Source organism: Natator depressus, chromosome 2, assembly GCF_965152275.1.
Source record: "Natator depressus isolate rNatDep1 chromosome 2, rNatDep2.hap1, whole genome shotgun sequence".
NCBI lineage: Eukaryota > Metazoa > Chordata > Testudines > Cheloniidae > Natator > Natator depressus.
Genome location: NC_134235.1, coordinates 175,697,137 through 175,720,584, shown reverse-complemented (window position 1 = coordinate 175,720,584; position 23,448 = coordinate 175,697,137). Strand labels below are relative to the sequence as shown.

At 39.8% G+C, this 23,448-nt stretch overlaps 1 protein-coding gene across 1 annotated transcript in view; it reads right to left on the bottom strand.

Annotated features, from left to right (window-relative positions):
- The window catches only part of AOAH (acyloxyacyl hydrolase), a 119,934-nt gene that overhangs the window by 44,721 nt on the left and 51,765 nt on the right, over nucleotides 1–23,448 (bottom strand). The window contains exons 10-14 of the mRNA XM_074945344.1: nucleotides 21,293–21,341; nucleotides 20,355–20,403; nucleotides 19,037–19,131; nucleotides 7,193–7,284; nucleotides 3,572–3,654 (exon numbers count right to left, since the gene is read on the bottom strand). Coding sequence (XP_074801445.1) covers nucleotides 3,572–3,654; nucleotides 7,193–7,284; nucleotides 19,037–19,131; nucleotides 20,355–20,403; nucleotides 21,293–21,341 — 368 coding nt within the window. The remainder of the gene's footprint in view (nucleotides 1–3,571; nucleotides 3,655–7,192; nucleotides 7,285–19,036; nucleotides 19,132–20,354; nucleotides 20,404–21,292; nucleotides 21,342–23,448) is intronic.

Below are 23,448 nucleotides of genomic sequence, written 5' to 3'. Positions count from 1 at the left end.
AAACTTTCATGATAAAGAGATTCCACTATAGTGCTTGTATTAGGTGAATTGAAAAATACTATTTCTTTTGTTTTGTTTTTACAGTGTAAATACTTGTAATCAAAAATAAATGTAAAGTGAGCACTGTACACTGTATTGTAATTGAAATCAATAGATTTGAAAATGTAGAAAACATCCAAAAATATTTCAATAAATGGTATTCTATTATTAACAGTGCGATTAATCGCAATTAACTTTTTAAATCGCTTGACAGCCCAAATATACACACACAATGATGTCTGCGTGACAGAGAGAGGTGGGTGAATACTGCAAAACAAAATTCTGTAACTATTCGATGATTTTTAAGGGAATCCACTTTGACTGTGTTCATGTCCCTCTCATGTTCATCTTTGTGAATATTATAGTAAAATAAATTCACTAGCAGAAATGTTCACCAAAACAAGCAAATATTGCAGAACATACACAAAAAGTAAATTTCCAATTCATAATTGTGAGTATCTGTACTGGAAACCTGATCCTAAGAATTGCACTAATCCAACCAGGAAACAAAAATATGCCATGTGACCTACCGATCCACTTAAAACAGCTTGAATTTAGGACTTCATCTACTGAATAAGTACGATGAACTGGTTGTGAATAAACTGTGCTCCAAAAATTATTTCCAGAAGTTATTCAACAAATAATTCTGAGGAGCAAATAAATTAGATTTGTAAACTGTTTACAGATCACTTGCAAACCGAAAAAAGAAACAAAATTGCTAGAGAAAATTATTAGTTATGAATTATTAACCTAGCTCACATATTAAACATGTTGGAAAGCCACTGGTGAGCTATGTGCATCATCCCAAATGAGTGCAGAGAAAGCCTTTATACCATACCATCATGTATTCTGTATACACCACATATGTTACAGATAAACTATTTTAGTAGTATTCTGGAGCATTTTTATAGTTTCTAGTGTGACTATTTTTGTATCTCTCCATCTGTAAAGCCAAGTGCCTCAGAGACCATGAGTCCAACCATGCAGGGCTCAGATGGAGCCATAATAATCTTCACAAATAACTTACAAGGGTTTTTCTGTCCCTTAAGGCTGTCACAGATGTAACAGTTGTTATCTCAGACCTCTCCATGGATATAAATGTTTACTAGGTCACCTTGGGAAATTGGGACTCTCCAGTTTACAATGGCACTGAAATCCCATTTCTGGCTTTATAGGCTAGTGGACTTTAGAGGAAGCTGTGACATCATTATGTTTAGGAAAGCTGTTACGGGCCATGCCCTCAGCCTTTCCTGGCTCCCTTTGCACTGTGGCCCGGGATGCTGCTGTGGAACATTTCTCCACTGTGCACATAGATGTGGACTGCCTCACTGCAGATGCTTCACGGTTTTTCACCCCCACACAGCAAAACCACGGCACTCACAATGCATTTAAGACCCCACCTATGCAGACGGGGCACAGGATTTTGCCAGCCTGCAGTGATCAACATTCCTGCATGTTGTAAAATGAACAAACATAGGAAACGAAACCTCAAAACTTTCCACTAACCCTATCAACTCCAAGAAAATAAACTGTCCTTTAAGTACCTAAAACTTTACTTATGCAACAATTCCTCAGCTGAATTTTGATAGACGTGTTTTTAAATGGCTGATTTTTTGTTTTGTTTTTCTCTCTCTGCTTCACTTTTAATCTCCAAAGTCTGAATCTTAAAGGAAAACCCATCAAAGTCAGTAAGTAAAAATACTGATCTCCCATCGACTGAGTCTGGGCCCTCTGAAAGCTCTTACCTGGAGCAGCCCTTCTTTTATTTGTTTTCATAGTGACACTAGGAATATGAAGAAAAGATGACACACAGCTTTCTATGAGGCATATGATAAAAAAAACCCTTGTCTAAGTGTTAGGGGCTTGATTCCACACAGTGCCACATGAGTCCTGGAGATGCTAAGCGCTTTCATTTCCCAGTGGCTTCACTGGGAGCTGAGGAAGCTCAGCACATTGCAGGACTGGTCCTATGATAGAGGAAATGGATTTCTGCCTTGTGAATTTCTTTGCATCTTCTTTCTTTTCATGTTTCCAGTAGTAGGAAGCATTATTTTAGGCAGATAGGTTTAGTTCTCCCAGATGGGACCACTGTCAGTTCAGTGATCAGTTTTTAGTCTTACCAGTGTTGACAGTGTCCATTTAAATTTTCCTATTTGGGGAAAATATTACACCATATGAGGAAATACTTTACAATACTCTGTCATGGTGGTGATTAAGAGAAGACACTAAGGGAAGTCATCATGGGACTTTTCTATTGCTTGTAATTTTTGTCCTCCTAAATTTTTCTCAGTTTTCTTGAGAGAATTTGCCCTGGCACAATCTCACCTCATTTTATACCCTGCAGGTTTCTGCAACAGGAGTGTAAAATATCTATGTGAAATGAAAAGAAAGAGAGATGGGGAGCTCATCAAGATGTATAAAAAAAAGAAGAGAGGCCAGAGAAAGAGAGGGAAATTGAACATATAGCTGCTATAGACAGGTGATGTTATATGCACAGATTATAAAACCAGAAGGGACTATTGTGATAATCTTGCCTGACAATTTTCATTTCCCCAGGGGACCAATGGGATTTGAACCTGGGCCCTCTGACCCTGTGAGTGCCAATCCCCTAGGCCACCAGAACACCTTAAATAGCTCTAGTATGTACACACTATACAAAAGTCTGACCTGTACTCTACAACAGCCTTCCGGGAATAAAGAGTTGTATTGCACAGAGAACATCTAATCTCCCAAACATCCCTGTACAACGGGGCAGGAATACCTCCTAGCACAAACCTGAATGCCAGGATGGGGATGCAACACAATCAGGGATAGGGAGGAAGGCATGTTGCTTCTTTTTAGAGCAGGAATAAGATGCATGAGCCATCCTGCCCTTGAGAAGGCAGGATGACTGTGGACCTAATCATAGGTCACAGCACAATTCAGGAATGATTTATTCTGATCTCCACTGCAGGACCAAATGGTATTCCAACCATGTCAGACACTACCCATTCTGTAACCAGGACTCATAACATGGTGGCTTTCTGTATCACACAAGCAGTTTTGATTTTGTATGGCTTTTAATTCTATCACTGACGTAGAATGGCCATGTGAGGTGGGGGAGGAAATATTTTAACTTTCAATCCAGCAACAATTTCTGAAGTTCGGAATTCTGGAGGCACAGAACCTCAGTGCAAACTTCAGTGTTAAGAACTAAACTTTTTTAATGTTAGAAAAAATATTTAGACACAGAAAAATGAATTCCAGTTTAGAGTTACAGTGAAATGCATCAATTATTAGTCAGGCAGAAGTCATTCATTAGTCATAGAGGAGATGAAAGAGATCAAGCATAAATCAGTTCTTATTCAGAATCAATAGAGAGACTGAATAAGAGAGAGAAAAAACACTGTGTTAAATAGATCCTGTTCTCTACTTCTCCACAATTCATGCATGCAGTTATGTAGCATTTTTCTGAATGGTATTCCTGAGCTGTACCCATTAATTCAACATCAAGATCAAACTTTCATCTGTGGAAAAAATGAGGTTATAGTACCATTTTTGGAAATATTCTGGAAGTCTCTGTGATTACAGCGGTTTCTTCTGCGTAAACGTAGATACAGAGAGTCTGTCCAGCCTCTGAAACACATTAACAAAAGGTACTCAACTCATATGGTACAAATGAAATCATGGCTAGCTTTAAAGAAAAGGGCTGTTAATATATTAAAAATAGATTAAAATATACATTATGTTCTCTGAACAGTTTTAGATCCCAATTCTGCATACACTAACTACCGGTGTTAGTATTTACTACCAAGTATAATACTTTTTATCAATAGTAGTCCCACCAAAGCCAATGGCACTACCAAGTGTTTGCAGGATTGAACCATTATTTTGCATTATTTGGCATGTTTTGTTTGCTATGCCATTAAGCACATTCCTCATAGTTTAATTTTGGAATTTTGGCATAATTTAAGCCAATGGAGTACGGTAATTTTGACAAGTTGATTATTAAAATTCTAGGAAGAGATTCAAATTAACATTTTGAGGAAGATTTGTCAGAGTTGTATGCAAGCTGGACGCATACAGCAATTTAGAAAGGCAGGATAAGGCAATCAGCAGGTTAATGAGGGTAAGGGAAAACCAAGTAGCCAGAGGAAGCAGCCCGTAGGTGAGAAAAAGGTAAAACTGCCTTTGCCAGGTTTAAATTGCACTGGCTATTTCTGAGGATTTTCATTTAAACTCTTCTCTGACATAAATGACCAGGAAAGCTTTTCTGTGTGGCACAGTAGGGTCCCAAGCCTGAAACTGCCAAACAAGGCATTAGCATCCTTTAGATTTAATTCTCTGAAGAACAGGGAGACTCAGTGGTTTTGAAAATTCAGAAATCAATTTTAGATCCAAACCTGACATTCCTTTGTTTTTCTGCTTCCTCTTTTTATAGTTAATAATTTTCTATTAAATATAATGATTTAAGTGGAAATCTAGATATCCCCCAAAAGCTCTCTCTAGGCTGACAGGAGCTTTCAAATTGTCCATATTTCTAGTTGTGTTTATACTGATTCTTCAGATAATTGCTTCACCAACCTTTATGCTGGATGTCATTTACCAAAGCAATACTCCTGACACGCAAGGATTTTGGCTTCTTGTTATAGTTGTGGAACAGTAAATAAGAGTGAGGAAGTATTGGCAGGACATTCATTTCCTCGTGTTTTAAATCTTGGACCGACTGATTTGAAAGACAGATTGTATTTGATTAATTTTTCTGTTTCCTTTGTACCGCAGAGAAAAATGTAAAAATCCCTGTAAAGGAGAACAGCTTTAAGGAAAGCTGATAAAAAGATCGCTCTCTAGAACCCTTGTTGATACTTGTTGATCCCTACTGGGGCTGTTGAAGTTGTGTTTGAACTCAGATGTAGAGGAATTTGGGGTAAAGGATAGCAAACACAATGCAGATAAATGTAAAGCCATAACAAGTCTTGAAACCAAGAATGAAAAAACAAAATATTACCTACTTTGAAATGTGATAATGCTGACCATTAACTGTGAAAGAAGCTATAGAAGTAACACATTAAATCTCTACAGCCTTCAGCATGAGATGGAAAGCAAAGCAAAGAGGATGCATTGGTCAAAGAATGCAATATTTAGTTAATCAATATAAATAATAAATGCTTTATAGAAAACAGCATAATATACCAGTTTTTTAATTCAGTTTACATAGGATTTTAGCTAGCTTTGCTTCAGTCCTGCTTTTACGTATTCCAGATATATATTGGCCCAATTATTTTAAAATAGATATGTAAATTAAAAACATGGGAGTAAACCATGACACTCAGAATCCAAGTGTATATATGCTAACCCCTAGGGCTACGTCTTTTCTCCAAGTCCCTAGTTTTGTAAATGGACCACTCAGAGCAACAAAAATAACTCTACTCACAGGACTGCAGGCTCGGAACTTGATATTTATTTAATTACACCACAACAAAGTGGTGACAAAAAACCCTGCATACTGACTAAACCGGAAATAAGAGGGTGTGGGAGTGGAGCAGGACTCCTTCCCATAATAATTTAGACATAATTAACCCTATCATGACCACTTTACTACATGCACCCTGAGCAGCCTCTTTAGGGCAGTGGTTCTCAATCAGGGATACATGTACCCCTGGGGGATACACAGAGGTCTTCCAGGTCATCTAGATATTTGCCTAATTTTACACAGGCTACATAAAAAGCACTAGCAAAGTCAGTACAAACTAAAATTTCATACAGACAATGACTTGTTTATAGTTCTCTATATACGTACATTGAAATGTAAGTACAATATTTATATTCCAATTGATTTATTTTATAATTATATGGGAAAAATGAGAAAGTAAGCCATTTTTCAGTAATAGTGTACTGTGACACTTGTATTTTTGTCTGATTTTGTAAGCAAGTAGCTTTTAAGTGAGGTGAAACTTGGGGGTACAGAAGTCTGGAAAGGTTGAGAGTCAACGCTCTAGGGCAGTGGTGGGCAACCTGCAACCTGTCAGCTCCCATTGTCCGGGAACGGCGAACCGTGGACACTGGGAGCTGCGGGTGGCCATGCCTTGGACAGTCAATGTAAGCAAACTGTCTCGCGGCCCGCCCGCGGATTACCCTAATGGGCCGCAGATTGCCCACCACTGCTCTAGGGCATGAAGCAGTAGTGGAGCTGCTCTGTGTCCATAACGCTATCCCCTCTGCACTCCATACCACATAGCCTATTCGAGCTGGTCAAAAAATGGAAAAAATTTCAGGAAAAATGTTGACGATTTGAAGTTGTTTCCATTTCACTGGCATCAAAATGGAGCAATTTTTCATTTGCAATTATTAATTTTTTGTGAAATAGTTTTTCTAAATCATTTGCATTTTCCTTCCTTTCTTCCTCTTCTTGCTCCCATTCCTTAACTTTTTGCCATTCAGTGCAATAAAGTGAATGAGGTCAAGGGCTTCCCTCCCCCACATCCCCACTTTTTCATTTTCTCTTTTAGTTCTCTACTTTTCCAAACATCTCCAACTTTGTAAAAGTTACAGAGCGGCAGCGTTAGTATTTCATTTTCCTTTTTTCACTGTAACTTTTTCAAAGGTGAGGACTTCCAAAAGTTGCAGAATGGAAAAAGGGGAAAAGAAAAATGAAAAAGTGAAACACTCGCTAAAAATGCAGACATCATTCATTCAGTGGCAAAAAGGAAATAGGAAGGGGAAAAAGTACAAATCCAAAAAAATCCACATTTAAAATTTTTGGAATTAAATTTTGGGGAGGGGCAGTATACCAAGAGCTTTATGTTAAAGTTTCTGGTTTTGAAAAAAGGAAAATTTAATCTTTTTTTTTTTCCCAAATAAATTATGTTGACCATCTCTAGAGACTGCACAGAGGGCAAGCAAAGTTGAAGGAGTAGGTGAGGCAGGTCTGGGAGCCCACACATTAGTGAAAATGTTTGAGAGGAGAGAGAGTGTGGGGGAAAATCTTTGAGACAAGCATGATTTTAGGAAGAGCAGAGGCAGAGCATGCCAGCACTTTTATTTTTCCATTCAAACATTGGATTTTTCTCCCATCATCTTTGCTTGGTTTCTCCTCCCCTGTCTTTCTTTTCTTTTCTTTTTTCCCCATCAAGGCTTGCTGAAACTTGGCTTAGTCCTTACCCTATGAACTTACCCAATTGTGGAGTTCAGAAATCCAGTGGTCCCTGAGAAATGGGGCCAGTCAAGCTCATTGGTAAGAGCCACTGGGAGATCAGAAAATGATTTCTGAAAGGAAATTTAAAAGTAATTAAGATCGTTTTGCTTTCCCAAATAAAATCCCACCCACAGAATCAAACAACATTCTCAGTTTGGAGCATCAGCCAATTAGGGATAATACCGTACGTTTATATAGTGGTTACACTTAAAAAGTTGCTACTTATTTCTGAGATATTTCCTATCCCTAACATGGAGAATAAGAGTAGAACCAATAAATGCTTTCAGACTAGTAGAAACATTTTAAATGCATACATTGTAATATCAACTGTGATTCTGAAGGACCCCACAGTCCTTCACAAACTACAGCATATACAATACTTACAGCACCACTGGAATGGTAGATATCGGCTTGTAGCATTAACTTCTGCACCCATCTCATGGACCCTTTGTCTGTGGGCAAAGGAGCCAATGGCTGCAAGGTTCCTAAGGGCCCATGCTATGGGGGAGATGGGATGCCAGGCATAACTACCTAAGGGATCATGTACCTCAGGGCTGAAGCCTTCTTTTCTCCCTGATCCCTAGGATCTGTGGGAAGGGTAGGGTGCAAACACATGCCGTTTTAGAAACTTCACAAAGTGAATCTGGGTTTCCTGGGCCTCAGTCAATCTCCTCCAGGTTTTACCACAGACATTTTTATTTTTATTTTTTTTATTCACAGAGTTTGGAAGGAATCATCCCCATGGCAAGACAGATGTGACTGGGGATCCCACTGCTACAGGGGAGAATCCAGGGATGCGGAAGGGAGTCAGGGGAGGGCACATGAATGGAAGGAGAGCGGGGAGCAGGGTATAAACCCTCCTAGCAGCAGGAAGAGCTGCTAGTAAAAACTTTCATGAAAACAGATACAGCCTTTATGTTTTCCTAGCCTCTGCTCTTATTTATCTCTGTAATATGTTTTAGGATACAGTTTCTATGAAAGACACTATGGGGATGAAAGCTCTATTGTACATTCAATAAATGGCACTCTATTCTTTTCCATTTCGATTTGTGAAAGAGTTAAAAAAATCACAAAAGGGAAGAAAAATAGCCTGGAGAAATCACCCCATCTCATCCTTGTGAGAAGACAGAGTAAATGTTCAGCTTTTAGCAATCTGAGGTACACTTTCAGAGACAAATGCACAAGTCCTTTGTGCTCATGCTGAAAAACTGTTGATGAAAAACTGTTTATAAACAAAGGAAGGTCAAAGCATAAAGTAAGGAAACCTACATGCTGCTGTAATGCATTTAATTTATTGACTTCATTTTCTTTTTAAGCAATTGTGTTTTTCTAAAAACCCTCACAACTATACACAACCAGCATGTGGATAATTCTTTCCAGAGGTGAACAATGAACAATAGAAGAGCTAAATCCTGCAATCCTTACAGGTTTTGATTCTTAGAGGCGGGGATGGGGGAAGGGGAGACTGCAAGTCACATCATATTTGACCTACTTACAGTAAATCTGCTTTAGCTACCAAGGTGAAAACAGTTCTGGCTTGATAACCCTTCATCTCACTCTTAAGAAAAACACTGGGGACAATTTTCAAATCTGTCTGCTTCCAATTCTATATTTGTGTGTGCAAGAGGCACTTACTGAAGATGCACAAGTACTCTGCACAAGAGAAGGAGTTTAAGCACACAATTTGGCTGGTCACTTTTGAAATTTTGGCCCAAAATATGTTTATTATAAGAGAGGAAGTGAAATGCTTAAAATAAAATCAGTAAACATAAAATAATGTTTAAGATCCCTTATCAATTACAGAATACACATGTAAGGCTTAAAAAAGATGATTAAATGTATTTTAAAACAAAAGCATCTAAAGCCACTTCTTTCTTTAGGACCTGCCAACACTGGGCTGGGAACTGTTGTCAGGGAACAAGTTTTATAGTATGATTTTAAACTGGTTCTCAGGCTAATTTAGGTTAAATATAGTATAGCCAGCACCTAGCCATGTTGAAACTGACTTGGAAACCATGTATTAGCTTAGAACTATGTTCCAACCTAAAACTGTATTCCAGTTTAGCAGAGACCCTGATCCATCAAAGTACTTAAGGCCAGACTTTTAAAGATATTTAAGCATGGGAAGATGCAGACTCGTGCCTAGCAGGATTTTCAAAAGTGCCTAGGGCCTATCTGCATCTTTAAGTGCCTAAATGCCTTTAAAAATCTGGCCCTCAAGCTCTACAGGGATGTTGTTTAGAAAGCATGTTGTAACCTAAAAAGATAATTCTAGCTTAACCTACCATGCAAACATGTCTCAGTCTAGAAGGGGGCCCTAGCTGAGTTCTACATTAGAATGGTATCCAAGCATGGCCTAGGTTAAACACCATATTCTAGACTATCCTGGTTTGGAAATGATGTTGCACCCTAGGAACCAGTCTTTAGCAGAAAATTATGAGAAGGATGTTCCAGCCTAGTTTTGAAACTGTATTCTAGCATCAAATGTTATTCCAGCTAAGACTAGTTATGAAGCAGTATTCTACCCTAGGAATAATTTTCTGGTGATGTCTTAGACTAGTATACTAGACTATAGCCTCGCCTGGTTTGGAAATCATGTGCTAGCTTGAAGAGTCACAATTCTACCACATAGGGCAGTCAAAACAATGGGTGATTGTGTGCACAGTTACCAAGCTATGCTGAAATCAAGTGAGCCTGAACCAAAGAACCTTCCCCTCACTGTAGGGGAATATTTTACAAAAGGGAGCTGGGCACCTAATCCTCATCTGAGCCTATGAAAATTTTCCCCATCTACAAAACCATTTAACATACTAAACATGATGACTGAGATTTCCAAAGCCACTTAAGGGATTTGGTCTGGGATACACAGTTCCTATTCAATTTAATGGGAATTGCTTCCTTCATTTTAATGGGAACTAGGTGTCCAAGTCCCCATGGCAGCTTTGAAAATCTCAGGCTGTGTTTCTTTTCTAACAGCATAAATAAGTAATTATTAAAACTGCAGACCCTCTTTCTTTACCTCTTTAACATTCCTAATTTGCAACACTGCAAGTTTAAAATTAGCAAAATAAAAATCCAATTTCTCAATAAAACAGTATCCTGAGGACCAAAACGTTTGCTTACAGAAAATAGTATGAACTTTCCAGGAGATGAGACTGAAGCTAAAGTATGGATGGTTCTGTACCGAAATATTGAATTTCGGCAATCACAGCGCCTGATCCAGCTCCCATTGAAATGGCCAGATTCCCATTAACTTCAGTGGTGCAGGAGCAAGCCTGTAGTGCACCGTTTTTAGACTATGCTTTCTTCATGAGCTATGCATCTAAAAAGTGAGGAAAATATTTCTTGCTTGAAGGGAGATGAGACATGAATATGAACCAACTATTTCATTTAAAGACCAGAACCACTCTGCTCTTGGGTAAACAGATATTTATTGCATCACAGCTAGATTAAGGATTTATTTTGCTCTTGCTACAGCATGAAATCAAAACCTACTGAGTTCAGGAACATTTATCTAAAATTCAACTTCCTAGAAGAAGTGTCACCAGCATTTCAGAACAGGTCGGTATAGAGCCTTTACCTTCAAAAGAATCACCTTTCAAATGAGATTTAGAGGTAATCTCCTATCCTAGACACATTATAATAGGAAAGTGCTGCATTTTGTAAGTCAATTCTAAGCAGATGGCCAGAGCAGCCGGAGGGCAATATCCTTTGCTAGACACGAGAGTCTTTTTTTAAACATGAGTTGTTCAGAAAAGCCCTCCACATAAAAAAATCTACAGTACTTTTCCACTTTGGTTAACCTCTATAAAGACATATATCTCTGTGTGATAAACTTTGTATTTCAATGTCAAAGAGACAGATCACCCATGCTGAATGTTTCTATGCGGGGGGGGGGGATTAATACAGCACAAAATATGCTAGACCCTAGACCCACTAATGGGAGTGAAGCTGAACCTGAATTGTATCAATCTTCCTTGCCCTGTCAAAGATCTTCCATGTGATCTCTGTATGTTTGAGACTCTGGTGATTTAAGGGTGGTGTGTCTGGACTGATAATTAGGGCCCTACCAAATTCACAGTCCATTTTGGTCAATTTCACAGTCATAGGATTTAAAAAATTATAAATTTCATTATTTCAGCTATTTAAATCTGAAATTTCATGGTGTTGTAATTGTAGGGGTCCTGACTCAAAAAGGAGTTGTGGGGGGGTCACAAGGTTATTGTAGGTGGGAATTGCTGTACTGCTACCTCTACTTCTGCACTGTTTCTGGTGGTGGCGCTGCCTTCGGAGCTGGGCAGCTGGAAAGTAGCAGCTCTGCCTTCATGTAGAAGTAAGGATGGCATGGTGTGGTATTGCCACTCTTACTTCTGCGCTGCTGCTGGTGGGGCGCTGCCTTCAGAGCTGGGTGCCTGGCCAACAGCCGCTGCTCTCCGGCCGCCCAGCTCTGAAGGCAATGCAGAAATAAGGGTGGCAATACCAGGACCCCCTAAAATAACCTTGTGACCCCCTGCAACTCCCTTTTGGGTCAGGCCCCCCAGTTTGAAAAACACTGGTCTCCCCCATGAAATCTGTATAGTAAAGAGTAAAAGCACACAAAAGACCAAATTTCATGGGGGAAGACCAGATTTCATGGTCTGTGATGCGTTTTTCATGGTCGTGAATTTGGTAGGGCCCTACTGATAAGGCACAGAGCCACCCATCTGCTGCAAAACACATGAAGACTTACTCACTAATACTCTCAGCATCAATTCTTATATATTGTTGCTCCTTGTATTCAAATCCCTCAGAGCAGGCATTTGGTGAGGGGGTTTTAGGTCAATGGACCAAGAGAGAATAGTGGAAGCCTTAATGCTCCGTGACTGTCTCAGGATAGACAGGTTTTACCGGTTGTGACCAGGACCCCAGTGTGGGCCAGCTAGGGTGACCAGACAGCAAGTGTAAAAAATCGGGATGGGGTGGGGGGTAATAGGTGCCTATATAAGAAAAAGCCCCCCAAATCAGGACTGTCCCTATAAAATCAGAACATCTGGTCACCCTAAGGCCAGCTGAGGTTACTCAATTAAGGTGAACTGCAAAGAATGGGGCAGACAATCCCCCCAAAACCTGGTGGATATTCCAAGACTTAGATTTACCAAGCCACCATAAAACAGCTTTTTTATTACCTCACTGGTTGCCCAGAAGCCAACAACACAGTTTCCCTGAAGAAAGCCAGCCTCAGGTCTTCATCCAGGTACCCAAGTCAAATATGATGAAGATTTCTGAAAATCGTATTTCATCATATAAAAGAAGAGGTTCTACCAATCCCAAAGGATCAGACGCATGACCTCCCAGGTTAATGAATATTCCAGATCTTACCCAAATACATGCTACAGCCAATTCTTACTATCTAAACTAAAATTTATTAAAAAAGAAAAGGGAGACAGTATGGTTAAAAGATTAATATACATACAGACATGAGTTCAATTCTTGAGGTTCAGATTCATTGCAGAGATGGTGAGCTTTGTAGCTGCAAAGAGTTTCTTTAGAATTTAGTTCCTAGGTTATAGCCCAATGTCCAATATCATATTCAGGCTGTACCAGTTTAACTGGGATCTCATCTTGTGGCTTAAGCTTCCCCTGATGAAGCTTAAGCAAATCTAAGATATCAGGATCGGGACCCAACTGTCTTTTACACAATTTTCTAGCCTCCACTTGACCATACAGTCCTGGGTAAACAATAGGCTTTTGATGTAATCTTCTGTTTTCTGAACACCACCAGTAATTAGTTACACAAATTAACATAGGGCAATTTATCCATTTGGCAGTTTATCACAAACTTTAAAGAGACATATAGACAATAACATTATTTCACGCAAGATTCATCTAAATGTTAATATTCCCTTTTGATCTCTGAATTAGTAGCTATAATGACAAACAGGAACTGTTTGTTTACATCAGTGGTTCTCAAAGCCGGTCAGCCGCTTATTCAGGGAAAGCCCCTGGCACGCTGGACTGGTTTGTTTACCTGCTGCGTCCGCAGGTTTGGCCGATTGCAGTTCCCACTGGCCACGGTTCACCTCTCCAAGCCAATGGGGGCTGTGGGAAGGGCGGCCAGCACATCCCTTGGCCCGCCCTGATTCCTGCGGCCCCCATTGGCCTGGAGCAGCAAACCATGGCCAGTGGCAGCCACGATCGGCCGAACCTGCAGACACGGCAGGTAAACAAACCAATCCGGCGCGCCAGGGGCTTTCCCTGAACAAGCGGAGGACCAACTTTGAGAACCACTGGTTTACATGGCTAGCATTTATGATGCACACAATTAGTATCACTTCTAATTTCTAACAATATAGGTTTGCATTTCAAAGTTCTAGCCTATCAACCATGAATGGCCCTACTTACCATTTGCATACCTTTCTAACATGACTTTAAAGGTTGGCTCTAGGTCATCCAGCCTGCAAGCTGCTTAACCTTTTCTGGCCATGGATTATATTTTGTATAAGATTTGCTGCAATTATATAGCAGTGGTAGCAATAATGCTTTGCATGATTATATTTTAATTAGACAACGTCACACCTGTGGACATTTGGTCATCTGAGGACTGGAGCAGAAGAGGTCATACTCCCATCTGCTTGTAGTTTTCAAACCACTGTCCCTTCCTACCACATAATACAGTGGAATCCCTACAGATTTTTTGCCACCTGCACTCAGTTCTGGGAATTTTCCTGTGGAAAGGCATGATATGGGCCAGAGAGTGTAAGTGTCTGTCCTGACTTTCATTTTACTGGGCCAAAATTTTGAAAATGGGATGCCTGATTGTAGGTATCTAAAATCCATATTTAGACATCCATGGGATGATTTATCAGAGGCGTGGAGTAACCCGCCGTTTGCATGGAACTTGGTGAGGCTGTGGATGCTCAGCACCTCTGAATAAAAAACCACATCTCTTCTGTAAGTGCCTAAATATAGATTTATCTAACTAAATTTAATCACCCACGTTTGAAAGTCTGGGTCTCATTGATGCTGATGATTGTTAAATTATCCAAAATGATAACCTGAGACTTCTTAAGTAAGGAGATTGATCACTTATTCTATAATCCTCCCCTGGTTCAACCTGACTTCCACTGCATGGCAGAGCAGGAACAGCCAGCATAACGAAGCACAAAAGACATTCCTCAGAGTCTCTTTACTAAACTCCCAAAGTCTCTCCTGGAAAATTCTTGCCTAATCTAATTCGCTTTCAAATAGCAGTTAATAGTCTCCCGCGGTGTGGTGCTGATGAACTGAAGGGTGCATGGAATTGCTGTAGACTGTAAACTTCACCCTTTAATAAATCTGAAAAGGCAGCATATTCATTTCCTACTCTCCACAAGATTTAAATACTCCAGAAAAAAACATTTCCTTTTTGAACTTTCATCTTTGAGTCATTTTGGGAGGCAATGAATGCTGGGAAAAACTGGTCAGTAACTCACTTTTCCAAGTATTTATTCACAGGAGGGTTGGAGGAATCAAAGCAAAGTGTATTGTAATAAATTAACAGTAGCTATGTGACATGGGGAGCTAAGTGGTGCAGTAGGTTAATGCACTAATCTTTTCCCCACTGGAGGCCTAAATTCATGTTTTTGCTGTAGTCTCAATTAAGGATGATTTTGGATGTGACTACCCTACTCTCTCTGTGTTCACAACCCAAAACCACATTTGTGATTAGCAATTCCTGCTCTAGAAAGGCTTAGAATTGGAAGAGCAGAGAACTTTTAAGTTAAATTTTAAGCAGGCCAACAAAGCCTAGTAGGTAAAGATGTGCACTACTTGAACTCACTGGCATTGGCTCAAGATAATGCTAATAGCTTTTCCTTTTCCCATGCACCAAAATTCACCCCAATTTAACCACTCATTTATGTTGTCAGAAAAAACTCACATGCAGTGTAGAAAATCTTTTCACAAACAAAGTGGTCAAGTGATAAGAGACGTTGCTCTTTGGCTTTAATCTACACTCTCTGCCTAACTAAAAACTAGTTTCTTTAAATGAAAGAAAAATTAACAATTTTCCTGTACAAATTCATATTCAACTAGAATTGTATTTAAACATGTACATGAAGTATATTTAACAATAATATTTAGCACTATATATCTTCAAAGTGCTTGAGAAACAATTCATATTCACAACCCCCTTGCACGGTAGGAAAATTGTTGTTACCCCCATTTTACAGATGGAAACAGTGAGACACAGAAATTAGATGAGAATAAGAGAATCAGTGTCAGAGACAGGATTAGCCCTCAGGGATTCACTGCTCCCAATCCTATGCTCAGACCACTAGACTACAATGTTCATTCTCATGATGAACTACAAATCAAATCAAATGTAATTATTGCAACTGTTTGAGTAAAGATGTTTAACTACTTTTAGCTCTCCATGCTCCATATAATTCTACATTAATGTTTAACTGTCCTATTTTCCCAGGTTGGTAGGAGAGCTTGCGTAGTGCACAGTAAAAAATAATTTGATTCTGTTACCCTGAGTCTCATGGAGCCATTATACCTGTGCAACATGAGGGAAAGTGAGTATAAAATCATACCAAGGCAGAATGGTAGAATTTTACACTCATTTTGCACTGGCATAAATAACTGCATGAGGTGCAGGGCAACAGAGAATCAAGTTCTATGTGTACAAATCAGCATGTTCAAACTTTTAAAAGTTTGATTGGAGAGCCTGGATACTGGTACCAACAAAAGGACACACAAGCCTAAAAACAAGGGATAGCATATGAAGAAGTCACGGTCTAGTGACCGGCTCACACTGCCAGCTAATGGGGCTGCTCCCATGTTTTGTCTGCTGAAGGTCTTAGGTTCTATCCCTACGCATTACGCATGGTGTCTACGTCTGAGGTTTTATATTTTTACACAAGAATTTCTTTCATATTCCACCATTCAATGATCACATACGTTCTCCTTTTAAAAAGATAATATGGCAAGTGAATATAGTGCTCAAGAAAGGTGTCAGCTGGACAAACACAAAGTCTTCTATTTGTCACCACTCTCCTGTTGATGCGCCTTAACCCTGACCGAGAGACACCACTTCTAGGAATAAAAGGATAGCACAATCTCCATGTGCATTCTGTCCTGGAGCTCGCTAATGAGCCTGTCAATGGGGGTTCTGCTGGGGGTTTTTGTCTACCAGGTGCTGCATTGAGAAGATCAGTTCATTTAATATACTGGCCACTGAACAGCTATCAGACAGTACCAACATTCAATCCCAGCCCAGCTGGACTGTATTCAAACCACTGATTTAGAAGTGAAAGCTTCTATATCCCTTTATCAACCCCCTGACCCATCTAGTCAGGGGAAGATTTAAGTGTGAATCATTGAGTTGTAAGCCCAGTACTCAGAGAAGGCCAAGGCCCAGCCAAAATCAGAAAGCAGTACTGGGTCAGACTAGAGCACGACAACAACAGTAGGAGGTGCGCCTCACATTGGGTTGCTGCCAGCTGCTGCCTGCTCCTAGGAGACTAACATTAGCACCAGCGGAGGGCATGAGAACAAGAGGCATTCAGCTCCCTATTACAAATCATTCACAGAGGCCACTTCGTGACCCAAGGGAACAGGGGAGGAAGGGAAAGCAGCAGGCAGAGTGCCTCCTAACTAAGAAGAAGTAGGACATGCAGCCATATTAGCAGGTACATATGACGCCACTATGGATGCAGCAGGCCCCTCCCTTCAGTCCCTCAAGTCATGACTAGCAAATGAGCTGAGAGCCAGGGAATTGTGGGGACACTGGTCGCACCTGGGCAACTGAGGCATGTTACTGAGCTAGGAAGAGGGTAGACTGGCTGGCAACTGTCTGACAAACGAGGGGAAGGGCACGCCACTGGCACCAGAGAGAGGGAGAGACTGACAGGGATGAAACGGAAGGTACAAGGGAATCCGTTTGATTCTGGTGGGAGCAGACCTGCTTTGCCTGGGCACAAGGCAAGAACCAGTCAGTCCGTGATGGGCTGGACTGGATGGGACTGCACTACTTGAGTAGGAAGAAAGTTAATGAATCTTTCAGGGCTTGGGGAGACTAAGAGGAAGAGCCTGATAGGGATTGCGTCATCCGGGCTGGGAAGAGACAGAGAGGGAGAGAGAGAGAGGGGAAATGTCTGTTTCAGGAATGAGGTGGCTGGAACGTCTCTCTAGGAGAGACTGAAATTTTGAGGAAACCCCACAATTTTAGTGCCTCTGAGGCTCAGTTAGCTTTAATCCACCCCTGCATCCAATCCTCCAACAAGTAGTTTTTTAAATCAGAAGAAGGTATTGGATTAATCTGAACTATGCTAGGTTTAAACCTATGCTAACAAGAAACTGGGTAAGCCTGACACATCTTAAAACAGATGCTGTAAACCAATTTTTGTTGCATTTCGTACAGAAAATAAGAGTATGAAAGGTTATAGGGCCAAGTTTCAGCCTAGAGAAATTGTTTCTAGAAAAGTTCTAAAATTTGAACATCAGTGATTTGTAATAGAAATGCTGACAGTCTAAAACTGTAGCTTGAATGCATCATTTTGTTATTGTATTGTTATTGTCATCGTCGTCGTCGTCATCATCATCATCACCACTATTATTACTATATTTATTAGACAAGATAATCTCAATTATCATTACCACTAATTTGTTATGTTCCATCATCAGCTCTGTCATCAATGTCATTCCTATAATCATCTCTCAAACTACTAATGAAGAAAAACAACTGCTAATCTAGAAAATTTAAATCAGTTTGGCTTTGCAAATGAAAGATGGAAAACGCATACAATTCTGATAGAAATCTGCATGCCTCCGGTAATGCGGCAATTATTGGGACTGAATATTTTCTTTAAAAATGGCACATTTTCCATGTTCCTCTTCCTCTGGGGCCAGTGTGAGTTTAGCAAGCTACAGAAAAATTCAGTCTCTTTGGCTAACTTGTGTCACTTCTGAGCAATCCCTCTGCTACTGACCCAAGTGCAGTGCCGATATACTCCAGAGGGATTAATATACAGCTCTTCTCAAGTAGAGGGTCAAGTATGTGCAACACAAGGGACCCTGTTCAGGGAAGAATAAAGAGGAGGAATGGGGCATCTTGGAGGATTCCCCTTCACCAACAAGTGGAAATTTTTAAAGTGACTTACTCCCCTTGCCTTTTTATTCCACCTCAGTGAATGGCACTGCAATATCTGCATCCTTAGCATAATTTACATTCAGGCTTTTTTTCCATTTGAAAAACATGGAGCTCATGCTGAGATATGACGCAAATGAAGAGCCATCATTATGCTATTGATAGAGTACCCTGGACAATCTCTTTCCTTTAAGACTAGTGTAATGAGTCCTACTGACTTCATTGAGTCTGCTTATGTAAATAGTATTTAATGTAGGAAAGGATTCCAAAACGGGGCCCACTGATAGCAAAACAACATTCTCCTTTTGTTCAAGGCTTGCGTTTATAAAGCCAAATGTCCTGGGTTCTATCTCCCGTGCAATAGTGGAGCTTTGGGGCCAAATTCTTTGCTGACCTAACTCCACTCATGTCAAAGAAGTCATGGCAGCAAAGAATTTTCCCCTTTATCTTTATCTTATAAATTTGGTGGGTTTTTGTTTTTTGTTTTTTTTAAAAGAACCCCTTGGCAGTGTTTTGGCATAGATTGGGATGTTTCCTCTTCCTAAGACTCTCCAGAATTCATTCCAATGGAGCTTTCCTCCAAAAATGTGATGGATTTCCAAAACAAAGGGCATTTTGCACCTGTTCTCTTTTGGCACCCTGTATAATAGGAGAGAAGGCAAATATCAATCCGAGGCTGGCGCTGCTTCAAGGATCAGAACAGAATTCCTTACCAGAGACATCTGTGCTGCTGTCATCCATTCAGGAGGGATGTGAAAATGAGCTCCAGCTGAATCTCCCAACAGAATGACCCCCTTGGACTCTGCATCTAATAAGTACATTTCATTAATAGTTTTTAAATGCCCTTGGCCTCGAATCTCTGTATAAAAAACAACAAGATTAAGATAAAAAAGACATGGCACTGGTAGATTCAGTGTGTAAAATGGAAGTAGGGCATTGGCCAGTATTTGTGTTTGAAATGTGTTCATTTCAGATCCTAGAATGGGAGATTTTCACTCCATCTGCACCAAAAGCCTGCCTAAACAGATGTGCCAACAATCTAAGAAAAACAAGTAGGCATGCTGTATGAATAAGAGAGAGAACTTCTTGCTTAATGAGAAAGAATCCCTTAAGATTTTATTCACATTGTTATTTTAACACAGGCTCTGCTGTGAAGCTAACATTCATTTTTTCTACCTATGGAATATTTATTAAAAATACTTAAAATCAAACATTTAGGGAAATCAGAATACTCAGGGAATTGGTAATGACTCATATTAAGAGTAGATTTGTGAGTCTGGGGCTCTCAAGGTAATTTCATTGGAATAATCTGGCTTTTTAATAATTGATGTTACTTAGCACTCAGGTGGTACTTTCCGTCTAAAATGACAAAGAGCTTTGCAGAGGAGCTTTTCACCTTTAAGTCACTAATTTAGTGTGAGTCAATGTAGGTTTGAAAGTTGTTATTATGGTTTCTTAATATTAGCATATTATAATACTGGTGTATCTCTATCTATCTATCTATCTATGGCCTGCGTTGTTAGTGTCAGTCCATTTCCTAGTGAATAGATAGCCATTTTTCCACCAGGAAAAATATCATCACTACAACTGGCACCATTATTGGCATTTCCTACAGAGTGATGGACTGGATGTGCATAGAAACTAAACCGTCCTCTCACTCCTAGAGGGAGTCCCTACAAGTTCAGCTTGAGGCACATTGGCAGGATGAAGAGGTCTCTTCTGCTGCTGCCTTCGCTGTACCTGGTCTATGAATAAAAAAATCAAATTCCAATTCTCTCAGCTGGGTATCTTTCAACTCTAAAGTCACTTTTTAAATCATTTTTCTAAATTTATATTGATATTATAACAGCACATGCCCTTTGAGTTTTCTCCTCACATTAAAGCAAAGAGTGAATTTGCCATTTTTGTCATTATAAAGAAGCTGTGATAACTGTCATCTTTTCTCTGGATTTACAATGACCATGACTATTTGTATAAAAACATATGTAACATAAATATTGCATTAGCTTTGTATTAAATTTAATGATTTACCTTTACAGAATTTTTTCTCATATGGAATTCCATCTTTTGGATCTACACCCTGTTAGAGGAGAAAAGGGAAGAGAAGTCTATTTGATACCTGCAAAGTGACAGCACAAATCAAATAATAAGACTATCATTTGGATTATTAGCTTTTCAGAACTTCACATCATAATAACGTTGTTTTTTAATTCCGTGGATGCTTATTCATGACCTTAACTCTCTTATAACTAAGTTTTTTGTCTGGGAATTCCCTTTTTTTTAAATAGAGATCATAAGGAAGTTTAAAGTTCTTGCTATGTCACTGGAGTTTGGTGTCAAATCCAATGTAAATTTAAATAGCATAATGTTTGAGAGATCGCAAACGTCACGCTGTTTTGATTTACACTGGATTTGATGTCTCTTGCAAATGCTGCACGAATAAAAGTGATATTTTTTCCATATTCGCCAGTAGATAATTTAATTTCCCAATGGTCTCCAGCTAAGCCTATGGAAGCACTATTATAACTTCCGTGAATTCTCTTTTGGACATTGCACTCACAGACCTTCATAAGGTGCCTCAAACTTTGGCAAAACAACCACCCCCACAACACCTCAAAACGAAACACCAGACTGGGAAACACTTGCATATTTGGGTTTTATTGTTACAAACCTGAAGTATGGTGAGGTTTCCTGCCTAAGGGTCATGTTTCAGAATGTTCTGGATGTCTCTCTACACCCACCCACCCACCCACCCACAGTGGTGTCCTTTATTCACAAGGATATTCTGCAAGTAGACCCAGTGACTTCAGTGGTATTACTTCCGATATCACAATCTGGTATGCAAATGAAAATAGTCTAAACACTTACAGACTAATTGTAAAATAGGGGGGTGGATGGGTGGAAGGGAAGAAGAAGAGAAGGGAGGGGGAATCAGGAAGAAATTTCAAGATTTAACATCATTTACTTACCCATATACCATTACAGTTAGAATCTCTTTCCACATCCCAGTTATCTGGGCTAATATAGAATTACAAAAAGAGATATGGCATTAAAAAATAATAAAATAAGGTTAACGGTAAAATGCTTTGTGCTTTTCAAGGAAACCAGCCTCCTTGGTCCATATTCTATAAGAGCATAATGTCAGACCATGTGCTTCTTGGAGGTCATCAAACAGTCAGCATTTTAAAGGAAATAATTAGAAATTTCAACTTGTATATAAGCTTTTCTTTTCAGAATTTAAGAGAAGTGAAATTCCCCCCAAAATACATTGGTGATTTAGAGCCCAATTCTGCAAAGTGCTGAGTAATTCTAACCCAGGGTACATCTACCATGGAGCTGGAGGGGGCATTTCCAGCGTGGGTAGCGATACCCACAGTAGAATGGTAAAAATAGCTGCGTAGCTCCAGCTGCATGGGCACCAAGATCAAAGAACTGAAAGGGACCTCGAGAGGTCTAGTCCAGTCCCCTGCACTCATGACAGGATTACAAAGTATTATCTAGAGCATTCTTAACAGGTGTTTGTCTAACCTGCTCTTAAAAATCTCCATTGATGGCGATTTCACAACCTCTCTAGGCAATTTATTCCAGTGCTTCTAGCTGCCCCAAGTATAATCCCATCTGAAACTGTAGGTACATATTTGGAGTGGCTAGCCCATTCTGATGCCCATGGACACGGTCACTACACTGCTATTTTTAGTGTGGCTATCTTGATCAGAGATATAACAAGTCTACCTGAGCTGAAAATTACCCCTCCAGCTCCAATGTAGACATAGCACAAGTGTTTGCAGTCTCCACCTACCCTTTTCCCTCCTAGTTCACCACTATTTCAGATCTCATCAAATATCATTGAGGGCTTTGACTTCAGCAAGCTTTGGATCAGGCCCATCATGTAGTACAACTGGCTCGTGCTCACTTTACATTGTGGCCCTATCTAAAGTTTCTCCTGTGTTCACTGTGATTTTAGAAGATTGTTTCTGCTAACAGAGTTGTGCTGCTCAGTGTGAGTGGAACATAATTCTGCTAAGCCTGTATTTTTAAACTATTCAGGACTTGGCTACTACAAGGTTTTACAAATAGTTCTGAACTATGCCCTGTTGATGCTGGGTGGCACAATCATGTGAGCAGAAACCTTTTTTTAAATGATTTTGTAGCATGGGGTAAAGTAAGGGGCAGAGAGGGCCTTTGTCAGAGGCACACAGTTCTCCACTCAGCATGTGCATATAAGTCCCACTGATGCTACTGGGAGTTATTTACCTAATATAGGATAAAATATCACTTACACTAAATTTATGGCAATGTTAGTGAGACTTGAATCTGGCACTGTATCTAACCAGTCATCTATATGTGGAATTTCCACCCACTTCAGTAGGAGCTGCACATGTGGATAGAGGGTTGCATATGACTCCCAAATACACATGATATTGGACCGTTTCTTCTTGCAGTAGGCCCATTTCTGCTTCTGCTTCTGCTTCAGGAGGCCCATTTCAGCGGGAACCCTGCATGTGCATCTGAGGGCAGAACATCGCACAGTGTGTGTATGTGTTTCCTCCTTGCATCAAGGTATTAATATGCCCTACTGTATGTAGTTTCCATTGCTCTTCTGTAATACTTTCTGTACCAGCATATAAGTATATTCAGCTTCTAGTGAATAATGAGTAAACAGGAGCTAGCTTTGAAGATCAAAAAGGGTCAAAAGGGCCTACTCTGCAGTGGTGCAGAGCACCTGCAACCATCAGTGAAGTCTGGGAGGAAGTGATGAGAAGCAGTGTAGCCTACTAGATTAGGACTCAAGAAACTGGGATCTATTCCTGACTCTGCCACCTACTTGCTATATAACACCGATTAAGATCAGTTCACCTCTCTGTGCTTCTCTTTGCCCTTCCCTCTCATCCTCTGTCTGTCTTTTCTATTTAGACTGTAAGCTCTGTGTGTCTGTACAGCACCTACCACCATTATGTCTCATCTTGATTGGGTCATCTAGGCTCTATCAGAATACAAATTAATAGATGATGATGATAATAGTAATAAAATAAATAATAAATAATAATAATAATAATGCATACACTTTCAAGATTTGACCAAACATTGTAACATATTTCTTTTTAACATGAGTATCTAAAAATAA